A 12936-nucleotide genomic window follows, 5' to 3' on the forward strand; every position below is an offset into this window, starting at 1 on the left:
ATTATAGTCTATTAAGTGTTCAATAGTATAATGCTTTCTTTTAAAAGTTACATAGTTTAATTTAAAAATACATATTTATTGCTAGACAGTGCTAACACCATTTGTAATCTTTTTACTGATGGAGGGTTTGAAATATTCCAAGAATTACCAAAATCTGACATGGAGACATGAAGTGAGGAAATGCTGTTGGAACAATGGTGCCAAAAACACAGGGTTGACACAGACCCTCAACATGTAAAAACAAAACAAAACACTATTTGTGAAGTGCAATAAAATGAGGTACGCGTGAAGTAGAATAGAAACTAGGAAAAAAATAATCTTTTAACTCAAACAATTATTTGTTTCTTTTCCCCTATAAAAGTGGAAGAGAGGCTAAAAAGGGAGAGGAGAGCAGCTAGTACATTACTTCAGTTTAAAAACCAAAAAACCCCAATGCACTTTCCCAGTGGCGAGAAGATAGAAGCTGGGTCATTTCCTAACTCTTCATTGATTCATTAGAGGGCACTATTATTTATTACCTTCCTTTGAAAAGCATACCTTAATTACATTCATACTGAAGAATAAGTACCAAGTCCTCTAGGATAAGCAAACACTACTTCAGAGCCAGATAGTGGTGGAGTGTTTGTACCTGTGCCCCCGTGCATGCGCACGGGCACACAGGTAGCTGCTTCACACGGGGACAGAGGACCCAGCTGCAACAGGGGTTGATGGAGGCCCTGAGAGCAGACGGCCAGAGTCTTTGACTGTCTCACCAACTGAGAAATGTATTTGTGTACATGCAGTTTACATGTGGTGTCATCTATATACAATATACAGGACCGTTAAAGTACTTATACAGTTTTTACATTTTAAAAACAGAGATAGAAATAAGAGAAACTCTCTAGAATCTGGAAATTTCTGGAATTTCAGAAACATGGAAAACTGTCTACTATGGTGGCTGAAGTCTGAATGTGTTAGATCTTCCTTCAAAAAATAATATTTTAACTATTTCGGTCTACCCTGTAGTTATGTTCTCAACATTAACAAAAACAATCATTAGGTTTAAACTAAGATTTTTAGACTTTTAGCTGCCACCATACAACTGTTTCTAATCACAGGCCACGCTAACCTTATATTTAAAGGAAAAAAATGATCACCTCTAGTTAGCATATTCAGTGTCAGAAATGATAGTATAGGAAAGTATCAGTTTCCCCCAAAATTAAGTATGACCAAAGGCATCCTTTCATGGCTGAAAAACTTCCACTCTCCACTGCCTCACGTCATTTAGGAAGCAGCAGACTAGCAAGATACTTCGGAATACCATTTTTGGAAAGCCAAGTCAAAGCCGTGGTTTCGTCCTTTTCTTCGCTTTTCTTTTGATTCTTTTGGGTCAGGATGAGTGCAATCATTGTCAGGGTTTTTCCTAACCCCATATCATCAGCTGGAAAATGAACAAAAAAAATAGGAGAGGTAATTACTTTGGGCAAGGAATCAGTTCAACTTCAAGAGATGCGGTCCGGGGTAGATATCAGCCTGGTCCCTATGCTGCCAGCACCACTCCAGTCACTGTGCTTTGCCTCCTCTAATGAAGCCTTTGTCTTATTAAAATGAACACTAACGCTTGCCATTTATTTTGCAATCTAGGTCACAGACATTTATCATGACCTCTATAAAATTTAGAACTTATTATTTAGATCTTATTCGTGTCTCTGTGTTTTATTGTTACTTATCCAATACACTCATTGATCTCTCTGAGTTTGATGATGTTGCCTGTGTGTGTTAGTCTCAGTCGTGTCCAACTCTTTGCGACCCCACTGACTATAGCCCAGCAGGCTCCGCTGTCCATAGAATTCTCCAGGCAAGAATACTGGAATGGGTTGTCATTCCCTTCTCCAGGGGATCTTCCTGACCCAGGGATCAAACTCAGGTCTCCTACACTGCCAGCAGATTCTTTACCATCTGAGCCACCAGGGAAGTTCCAGATGTTGCCTAGTCTTCTTATTTATTACCCTGCAAAAGCAAAAAGGTCCCAGTAGATATATCCTACTACCCACTTCACTACTGCAATTCTGGAGTTAAGACAGTCCTCTCCATCCCCTTAACTTATTCATCAGTGAAGGTCATAAATTAGCATTTCTTGGGTACCATCATTGTGTTAGTTACTGAGCTTACCCAATTTACTATTTACACCCTATAAAATGGTATTATCTTCTTTTTAATGGTTTAAATACGCATTCTGACATAAGCAGAAGTAAAATGTCACAGCATGGGTTCTGGTTCAAGTTCTGGCTCTGCCACTGTGCAGAAGAGTTACCACAGCAGCTGACTACTCTCCTCTGAAAGGCCAGCTTACAAGGCTGGCTCTCGGCTAGCACGTGGGAACTCATTTCGGGAGGGGTCCCCCGCTTCCCAGACTGGGAAGAGTGGCTCACTACGCCTTATCTGCTTGGACCCACAGAACAGTTTACACCAAATGCCTGCTTTCCCTCTGGGAATCTAGAATTTCAGTACCTGCCAGCCTGAAGCTGCTTATGTGGGTTTTTATCCCGTAGCAAAAATCCTGGGTGCCAAGTCTCTAACAAGCTCCGTGGCTGGCAACGTTTTACCTGTGTTTTCACAGCTTGCTGCTGGGAGATTAAGTAGATACTGAGTGACTCCGCTCACAGGACATGGACCCGGTTGCCCCTAGACTGTGCCCTGTGTGCCTTTTTCCCTTGCTGATTTTGATTAATATCAAATCAAAATAACTCAATTATTATTCACTTTGACTGCAATAAATTACACCCATTAATATGATGCTGGGAAAGACTGACGGTGGGAGAAGAAGGGGGCGACAGAGGATGAGATGGTTGGATGGCACCATCAACTCAAAGGACATGAGTTTGAGCAAACTCTGGGAGATGGTGAGGAACAGGGAAGCCTGGAGAGCTGCAGTCCATGCGGTCACAGAGAGTCGGACACGACCTAGCAACTGAACAGCAACATATGACTATACGCTGTGCATTCTAGCAAACCACCCAACCAGGAGGTGATCCTGGGGACCAAGACACAGCCACTTACTAGCCGTAGTGGACCTCTGTCACGTTTTCTGGAAGTTGAACACCTTGGAAATTTTTAGTGTGATGAGGTCCCAAAGCAGAGCCTGGAAAACTTGCTTTCTGCCTCCTCTGTAGCTAAGGCACCAGCAGCATGACCAGGCTCTACAGAGACTTACACTCACAGCAGACTTTGTTTCAGATGTGAGCAACTTCAGAAGATGAGGCTCCCTGTGAAGCCCTCTCAACAGGAAGGGGTGGAAAGAGCAGTGTGTGGCTCTGGGGAGCGGTGCTTTCCTCTACTGCTCCGTGGCACGGAGCAGTCGTATCGTTCTCACAGGACATTCCATTGGTAACTCAACTCTGGCCATTGCTCCTGGAAGTCTAGCCTCCAGCTTGGCCCTCCACATCTTTCAAAGATTCTGTGGGCCACCAGAGAATAAACCCTCCCTCTGCTTCATCAGCCAGAGTCAGTCTCTACTGCCTGCAGCCAAGACCTGACTGATCCTATGGCTGAGTACTCTGGAGCATGTAACTTAAACTTCCTGATTGATGTTATGGCTGTGTACTCCGGAGTGCACAGCTTAAGCTGCCTGACTGATGCTATGGCTGTGTACTCTGGAGGGTGCGGCTTAAGCTTCCTGACTGATCCTATGGCTGTGTACTCTGGAGCACGCAGCTTAAGCTTCCTGACTGATTTTATGGCTGTGTACTTTGGAGCACATGGCTTAAAGCTTCCTGACTGATTCTATGGCTGTGTACTCCGGAGGGTGCAGCTTAAGCTTCCTGACTTATCCTATGACTGTGTACTCCAGAGTGTGCAGTTTAAGCTTCCTGACTGATCTTATGGCTGTGTATTTTGGAGCACATGGCTTAAAGCTTCCTGACTGATGCTATGGCTGTGTACTCTGGAGCATGCAGCTTAAGCTTCCTGACTTATCCTATGACTGTGTACTCCAGAGTGTGCAGTTTAAGCTTCCTGGCTGATCCTATGGCTGTGTACTCTGGAGCATGCAGCTTAAAGCTTTCTGACTGATACTATGGCTGTGTACTCTGGAGCACATGGCTTAAGTTTCCCACACTACAGTTTCCTGATCTGTCAAACAGGGTGTTAAGAGTAGCTACCCACAGGAGTTGTTGAGAGGACTGAACAAAGCAATGTATTTGTGGGCTCTTATCCTAACGCGAGACTCACCCAAAATTCCTCCTCGTGGCTTCTGGCTTTCCCGCCATAGCAGCCAGGCTAATGCCTGCTTCTGGTGTGGCAGCAAAGAGACCTGACAAAGGTAATAACCGAAAGTTAGGTATCGATTCCTGACGAGAGGCTATGCTGGAGTCTGGCCACATGGACTCCCTCCTCCACTTGTTTATTTTCTGTAAGTGACACTCTAGCTGTCAGATAAGCCGCTCATTTCACCTTGAAGTCCTGGACTCCACTCTCTCACTGAGGGTCACCACATGCCCTGGCCTGCCCAGGACAGTTATCATTCATGCCGACTGCCCAGCCTGTCTATCAAGGGCTGCCTCTGTCACTCGCAAGTGACTGCTGCTCTGTCTGTTTAATCAGTACAAGGCAAGATCTCTGAGGAATCACTCTACTTCTACCAGCCGTTTGGCTGGCTCTTCCTCGTTATCGCTTCAATGTGACTCTCCTCTCTGTGGGCAATGCTAGTCATAAACTGATGGCCCTTTAACTAGGGGCCTCCCTCCTAGTCTTCCCTTCCTCCAGTTCATCTGGAATTCTGTGACATAAATAACCTTCTTAAAACATCCCTGCTCAAATTTCTACAGTGATTCCATAATATCTCTTAAGCTGTGCTATGCTTAGTCGTGTCCAACTCTTTGTGACCCCATGGACGGTAGCCCGCCAAGCTCCTCTGTCCCTGGGGATTCTCCAGGCAAGAATACTGGAGTGGGTTGCCATGCCCTCCTCCAGGGGATCTTCCCAATCCAGGGACTGAACCCAGGTCTCTCACATTGCAGGCAGATTCTTTACCATCTGAGCCACCGGGGAAGCCCAAGAATATTGGAGTGGTTAGCCTATTCCTTCTGCAGAGGAATTTTCTGACCCAGGAATCAAACGGGGGTCTCCAGCATTGCAGGTGAATTCTTTACCAGCTGAGCTACTAGGGAAGCCCTCTCTTATGCGATCCTAGTCTAAATTCCTCCACCAATGCTAGGTTCCATAGCAAGAGACTCTTTTTGCTAAGTTACACCACCTGCTGCTCGCAGCTCAGGTGCTGCCGTCACCTGATCATCACTCATTAATATAAATATCTGATCTTCCTTCCGAACACCACTCCCTCTCACTGAAGTGTTTGGTTTCTACCCTATCTAAAGGCTTGCAGTTTCTTTAAGGCACAAATAATACTGCTGACCTAGAAAAACTTGCCCTTTATTTCAAATGCCTTTGTATTTTGCATACACTTCACAGTATGTGACAATGCACATTTTCTGTCTTACAATGATTGTCTAATAATCTTACATTGATTGTATACGCATTGTCACTCCAACTAGTTCATTAAAAGCAGCAATTCCTCTGCATCCCTGTGGCACCTACTGAAGCTCAATAAATGATAAATGCATCTGTTACTGCTACAGACATATAACTTAATGACGTTAAGGAAAAAAAAGTGTTTTTTATTTTCACTGCTAAATAGAAAAAAAGAAAACACCGTAAGGGAAACCACTTGAGTGTGATTTGTAGAAAAGATATGTCAGAATGGCTCTCTGGGACTTCCCTGGTGAGAGTGGATAAGAACTCACTTGCCAATGCAGGGGATGCAGGTTCAGTCTCTGGTCCAGAAGATTCCACATGCAGTGGAGCAACTAAGCCCAGCACCTCAACTACTGAAGCCCGCACCCGGAAGCCCAGGCTCCACAGCAGAAGAAGCCACCTGAAGCAGAAGCCTGTGCACCTCAAGGAAGAGCAGCACTCCCTCGCCACGTGCAACTAGGGAGAGCTCCTGTGCAGCAACAAAGACCCAGAGCAACCAAAACTAAAAACACATAAATAAAATCTTAAAATGTAAATTAAAAAAGAAACCAAAAAGGACTGTTTAAAGAAAAACAATGAAGAATGGCACTCTGGCAGGCCCTTTCCCAATGGTTGGTCCCCCTCCTCGTTGGCGCTAGGGCATTGTCCAGGATACTCTGCCCTGCAGGCCTTCCCAGCTCACCTTCAGCCCAGCTGGATCCTCTGCCATGGCGGTCTCCCCAGGACACGACTCAAGAGATCGATGCAGCTCATCAATGGCTTCACTTGTGATCTTCCACACTGCGTGAAGGCCATTCTGGCTAACAGAGCCTGCAGACAAATTGAGGGTGTGAGTATTACATCCTGACCAGAGCTGCAAAAAGGCAATTCACTATTTGCCAGATGATGGATCTGTATGGGCTAAAAATTCTTGCCTCCAGATTCTCCTAGGTGCTCTGGCTGCTTTAGCCCCATTCTCTGTATGTCTGTGTTTTAAAGTTCACATTAACAAGTGCTCTAATAAAGGAAAAAGTAATAGAAAGTATAATTAAAATATAAGATAATCTATAATCTTTTTTATTTTTTTTTTTCAGCTTTGAAGAGGTGGCAGAGAAAACAATACCATCAGAACTTTTGGGAAAAAAGACCCCTGGGGCTGGATTCCAAGAAGAAAAGCCAGCGATAGAAGAGACCGAGCTAGAGGAAGTTGTCAAACTTCAGGCAGAGAGAGACAGCCCCAAACATGCACATCCCAAGATGCCTACACTGCCCTGGGAATACTTCAGTGTTGGAGACCACTCATTCTATTAATACACAGAGAGCTTCTACTGAGGTCAGGCAATAAATACAAGCACCTTAGCTGGTTGCAAATTTAGGGATGAAGTACCCAAATAAGAGATTTCTAGATGAATAAAAAATAATTATCCACTTAAACGTTAAAATGTTTTTAAATGAAAATCTATTTTAACAGGATTCTTTTCTAAACATATTACATAACTTCTTACCTTGATAATCCACCTTAATTTCTCTAGGCAACTCCATCACCATGGTGATGACTGAATGATGTCTGGAGCATAGCTAAGCTCTGCCACTGGACTAAATATGTTTTTTTCTTTGTTTCAATGGAAGTAGTTAATTCACAACACTGTGTTAGTTTTAAGTGCACAGCAAAGTGACTCAGTTATATGTATTTTTTTTATGTATTCTTTTCCATGATAGGTTATTATAAGATACCCCGGTGCTATACAGTAGATTCTTGCTGCTTATCTAGTTCACCTATGTAAGTACATTTTCTCTGTGCCCTTTTAGAGGGATCCTTGTGTCACATGGCATCCTGTCTATCCCTTACCCTCTTCTGACTACTGCTTTTCAACTTCTCTCCCCTCCCTCCTGTTTTCTTTTTTCTCTCCTTTTCCTTTCCACATCCTGAGCAGTTCTCACGAGAAAACTGGCTTTTGCTTTTCTCATTGCTGTCAGCCCACCCAAGTTCCTGTGTCCTGCTCAGGAAACCATATGATCATATTACATAGTTGAGGCTCTTCCAGGGATCCTTCTCCTGCAGCTGCTTCAGAATTCACTGTTGTCTGTAGAGTTCAGGATGGAAACGCTCATTTAAATAGGGTGCTACTGCGCTCTGTGGGTCTATTGGTCATGGTCACATACTCCCCTGCTCTGCCTCAGCACACACACACATACACACACACAGGACTACAAACATCTCCACTGGTTTGCCTTCCTCTTCATGATGTGAGTTTGAGTTTTCACTCACAAACATGTAGTAGATGACTCCCATATGCCGGCCACCAAGCTGGCTGATTAAGGGCCATGAACAAGGTCAGTGAACAGGGCAGACACAGTCTCTGCTCGCGAGAAGATCTAAATTACACTGTGTAAAAACTCAGCTGAGCACCACCCGCTTCAACACACAGGCAACACAGAATGTCTTCTCCCTCCTCATGGGCACAAAGGCATCTATGAGGCAGTACTTAACTTGTAGGTGTAGCTATTCCCCCCGGGGCCAGGCCCTCAGATCTCACCTCTACAGCACTGACCAGGCCCTCCAGCAGCTTCCTGGTGGTCAGCCTTCAGTCCTCGAGAACCCAGAGGCCAGGGATCCTGACCCTGCAGGGGCTTGGGAGGCAGCAAGTGGGGAGGGTCAGTGGTCTCTTTGGTGAAGTGACTCTGCTGAGGTTCCTGAGTGTTACTCTTCTCCTTAGCGTCTGCTACAAACACAGGGAAGAACAGATTACACTTCAGAAAAGTGAAGGAATTCTATGAGCGAGGTGAGGTCAAGAGAGAGTGGGATTGCCATGAGCAGGGGAGGGCTTCCTAGAGAGCACAGCATTTAAACTGCTTCTTAAACAATGGGAAAAGACTCGAGTCCACCGGAAATAGGAGGAAATTTTTATCAATCACAGATGCAACTTAAAAGGAAGCTCAGAAACAGTCAACAAGATGGGCAGGTGAATGCATCAACCTATTCTTTCAATGTCAGGAACTGTTCCTCAGATTTAAAAAAAAAAAATATGTTTTAAGACTTTATTGAATTTGTTACATTGCTCCTCTTTTTATGTTTTGGGTTTTTTTGGGGGGCAGGGCCACGTGGCATCTGGGATCTCAGCTCCCTGATCAGGGACTGAACCTGCACCCCCTGCATTGGAAGCTGAAGTCCTAACCACTGGACAGCCAAGGAAGTCCCCCAACCCGTTCTTTATCGAAATGGCTCTTGAATGTCTTGGGAAGTTCATGCAAACCCCGGGTTCAGGGGCAGAAGCCCTTCTACCTTGCTCTGGGGAGAGGGCCAGGGCACTGAGCGCTTCCTCCAGCTCCTGGATTTGCTTGAACAACTTCTGACCCTTGTCTGGAAGAGCCTGGATGTTCACCGATGCCAGTGTGCTCTGGAAAACAGATCCTATAAAATGGGTCCCTCGCTTCTCTCGAGGTGTCAGAAGGCAGTTTCAGATTAAAATAGCCTAGAAAGCTAAAGCTGTGACTTTAGTCTTTTAGCTACATGTGTGAAAACCAGAACATTTCTTCTTTCTAAACCCAGCTGATTTACCAATCCTGAACATATAAACACAGCAAAAGGCAGAAACTAAACATCCACCTGTGAGACCTTCCTTACATTAATATATTTCACTTGTTTGTGGCGTACCTTGCCTGCCCACAGCAAGCAATGCTCTGACCTTATAAACAAATACAGGTAGTAGCTACCTTCTTTTGTTTCAGTTGTGATGTGAGGAACACACGTTGGGCTGTTGGGTCTGAAGGTTCTCCCTTCTTGGAGACACTCGGGGCAGAAGAAACTTTCCTTTGCTCACTCTGACCAGGGAGTTTAAGGTTCTTCTTCTCCTGTGTGTCTGGAGGCAAGTCAAAGAGTAAGGGGCTCCCTGGCTTAGACGAAACAAAAACAACGTCCTCTTCCTCACTGTCAGCACTGCTTGTGTCAGCGTCTCGCCTCCCTCCTGCGGGACGCCCTGTAGCCAGCGGTGCAGGCTGAGCAGTGGGTTCCTCTGGAGCAGGCATGTCCCGGGTCTCCGACTGAGCCTGAAAATGGCCCTGGGGCAGACTCTTCTGGAGGGTCTGTGTGCTTGGGTCGTTCCCTGTCTTTGTTTCTCCAGCCTCCCCGCTCTTAGGGTGCTCCTTGTTGAGGTGCTTCCCTTTCAGGGGCTGGCTTACTGAGTGTTGACTGTGAACAATTCGAGGCAAAGGCTTAGTTTCCTTTTCTGTCGGAGGTTCTGACTCTTTTTGGACAGAATGACTCTCACTATCTGACTTCACCTGAAATGCAGATGGTTCTCTGAGCACATTTCCATGGACCTGTTTGAATTTCATCTCAAAAAGGTTTCTTTTGTGCATCCCTTCTATCTCCTTTGCTTCGCACTGAAACTCTGTCTTCTCCCTTTGCTGCTTGTCTTGAACTGCAGATTCTTTTTTCTTTACTCCCAAGCCAAATGAGAGCTCTTTCTCCATCCAGCACTTAGATTCCAGCTTCTGTTCCTTCTTCTGATCCAGGAGTGGGTCTCCCTTTTCTCTTTGCTTCTTATCAGCTGTCTTTTCCTCATCTTCACCTTTGATGAACTGTTTCCAGACGGATGGTTCTTGATTCTTATCAAGTACCTTGAACGGGTTTCTCTGCTGGCTGGAAGGATAGTGAGATGGCTCAGAGGCATGCTGAGACTTACTGGTTCCAGAATGTTCTTTAGAATTAGGATCCTAAAAGACAAAGGAAATAATCTAATCTTAACATAAAATATGAATGCAACCTTCACACCTAGAATGCCTTTCTTCAGAGGAAATGGAAACACAGTAAAAGTAGTCCAGTTTTTCTAAACGTTCCTGGGATCATTTCTTGCTCTAGAAAGGACTGCCAAACTCACAAAGTATTTGTTTCTTAAAAGTACTTTCAACGCTTGGTTCCTTCTCTGTCCGTGATCACTGCTTCTACAGGCCTCAAAGAAAAGCAGTGTCCAGGTCAAACTGTTTTAATAATAGCAATAGCCACAATGTATATTTTTCATGAAAACAACTCTCTTAAGATGAACTTTTCCCCAAACCTAAACAGCTCTGATTTTGGCTTTAGGATGGTTTCACAGTGCAAATCTAGAACCTTACGTCCAAGCTATCCATCTACAAATCTCAAGACCTCCCTCAGTCTAGTTCCTCATGTAGTAGACATCTGCAGGGTCTCTCCTAGTTCTCACACTCTGGAAGCTTATGAATTACACTCAGTTCATACAAACATCAAGTAGATAACAGTCTATAAAAACATGCTGGGACTTCCCTGGCGGTCCGGTGGCTAAGACTTCATGTTCCCAATGCAGGGGTTCTGGGTTAGATCCCTGGTCAATGAACTAGATCCCACATGTTACAACTAAAGATCCTGCATGCTACAACTAAAATAAGAGTAGCCAAATAAATAAATATTAAAAAAAAAAAATTCCTGAGGTTAGTCAAGTAAATTTAAATTTTTTCCCTAAATAGGAGAATGCTAACCATAAAATGGGCTTCCCTGGTGGTTCAGATGGTAAAGAATCTGCCTGCGATGCAGGAGACCTGGGTTCAATCCCTGGGTGGGGAAGATCCCCTGGAGAAGGGAATGGCTACCCACTCCAGTATTCTTGCTTGGAAAATTCCACAGACAGAGGAGCCTGACAGGTTATAGTCCATGGGGTCGAAAAGAGTCGGACACAACTGAGTGACTAACACTACTATTATTAACTACAGAATGGAGAGATGTTTATGTGTGACTGAGTCCCTTCACTGTTTACCTGAAACTATCACAGCATTGTTTGCTAACTGGCCACACTCCAATATAAAATTAAAAAGTTAAAAAAAAAAAAAGATCCAAATAGTTCTTTGAATTAAGAGTCCCAACAGGGTCTACCTTGCTGAAAGAAAAGAACTGTCTTTCAGAGAAAGTACAATGAAGACCAATCAGTTTATAATGGACTTTAGGGTCTTTTCAGGTGATCCCACAGGTTAAACATCTTTACATAGTCAGATCTGAAACTCCTACCTGCCATGGGATATTTCCACACCACTGCTTCCCCTCTGCTTTACTTTTAACACATCGGAAGAACAACCTGATAAAGTATGAAACACAAATAATCAAGTTTGTGAAAATCCATTAGAATAAAAGATGAACTTGTTTTTAATTCAAGAAACCCTTCTATAATTATTTGATAACAGCTTTGAAAGGTCACTTGAAACCAATTACTCTTACATGTACTACATTTAAAAATTCTTTACCTCAAAGGATATTTACAAGACCTGAGAAGTGAAAGAATACAGATGTCATAGTAACCAGAGGGTACTCATAGATTTATTCATTTAACTCTACAGAATGATTGACATGGGGACACCGATCCACAGGGGACGCTAAAATCAGAAAAAAGGAGGTAACCAGACATGATGTGTCCCTAATGGGAAGCTGCAGTGCTTCCTGTAGAGTGAAAAAGCAAAAAAAAAAAACAGAAAACCAAGCCAAATCGAAGCAAAGACTTCCCCGGTCATCCAGTGGTTAAGACAGTGTGCTTCCTCTGCAGGGGGCCTGGTGTGTCCCTAATGGGAAGCCACAATGCTTCCTATAGAGTGAAAAAAGCAAAAAACAAAAAACCAAGCCAAATCAAAGCAAAGACTTCCCCCATCATCCAGTGGTTAAGACTGTGTGCTTCCTCTGCAAGGGGCCTGGGCTCCATCCCTGGTCTGGAAACTAAGACCCCACAAAACTTATAGTGGCATGGTCAAGAAAAGAAAACTAAGACAAAAACGAATCTGAATCTGGTCAAACCCCTGGATCCAATTAGCAATTTACAGGAAATGCAAACAGATGAACACATAGAACTAGACCAGGGGATATAATCTGCAAACTCTTAACAGTGGGAAATGCTATAAAACAAACAACTTGATTCCTTCAACAAGTAAATCACAAGGCAGAAGAAAAAGACTGGGGGGACCTATTTAAGAGACTTAAAAAAAAATATCAATTAACTGCAATCTGTAGACCTTATTAGAATCCTGACTTAAGCAAATGAGCAAAAACTACCAAAAATAAACTATTTATAATATTTATGAATCTTCTGGAAATCTGTACTCCAATTGGTTAAAAAAAAAAAGTCCATATTTTTTACAGCTACACACTGAAATATTTACAGAAGAAACGACATTATGTGGGATCTGTCTCCAAACATGGAGGAGCTGGTGGGTAGGGTGCAAGGATATAGATGCAACAAGATTCGCCATGAGTGTGACTGTTGAAGCTCACATGCAGTATCCTGTCTACTTTCGTATATGTTTCCAATCTTTTATTAAAAAAAAAAGACTGACTACAGGCCTATATCCCAGGGCAAGGCAGTCCCTGCTCACACAAACACTACCTATATTCCAGCTATGCAAAAATGGCTATGCTGTCCCGTGCTCAAACTAAGCCACACATTCCCCATC

At 43.8% G+C, this 12936-nt stretch overlaps 1 protein-coding gene across 6 annotated transcripts in view; it reads right to left on the reverse strand.

Moving 5' to 3' along the window:
- The window catches only part of TTF2 (transcription termination factor 2), a 52804-nt gene that overhangs the window by 27700 nt on the left and 12168 nt on the right, over positions 1–12936 (reverse strand). For 5 of the 6 annotated variants that reach the window (XR_009689042.1, XR_009689041.1, XM_061121056.1 and 2 more), the window contains exons 4-10: positions 11510–11576; positions 9205–10206; positions 8774–8888; positions 8028–8213; positions 6194–6321; positions 4210–4291; positions 1301–1420 (exon numbers count right to left, since the gene is read on the reverse strand). Coding sequence is in view for 4 of the 6 variants with exons in the window: in XM_061121056.1 (XP_060977039.1) it covers positions 1301–1420; positions 4210–4291; positions 6194–6321; positions 8028–8213; positions 8774–8888; positions 9205–10206; positions 11510–11576 (1700 nt within the window). In the remaining 2 variants the exon portion in view is untranslated. The remainder of the gene's footprint in view (positions 1–1300; positions 1421–4209; positions 4292–6193; positions 6322–8027; positions 8214–8773; positions 8889–9204; positions 10207–11509; positions 11577–12936) is intronic. The other variant, XM_061121057.1, reaches the window with a different exon arrangement.

Source organism: Dama dama, chromosome 20 (assembly GCF_033118175.1).
Source record: "Dama dama isolate Ldn47 chromosome 20, ASM3311817v1, whole genome shotgun sequence".
Lineage (NCBI taxonomy): Eukaryota > Metazoa > Chordata > Mammalia > Artiodactyla > Cervidae > Dama > Dama dama.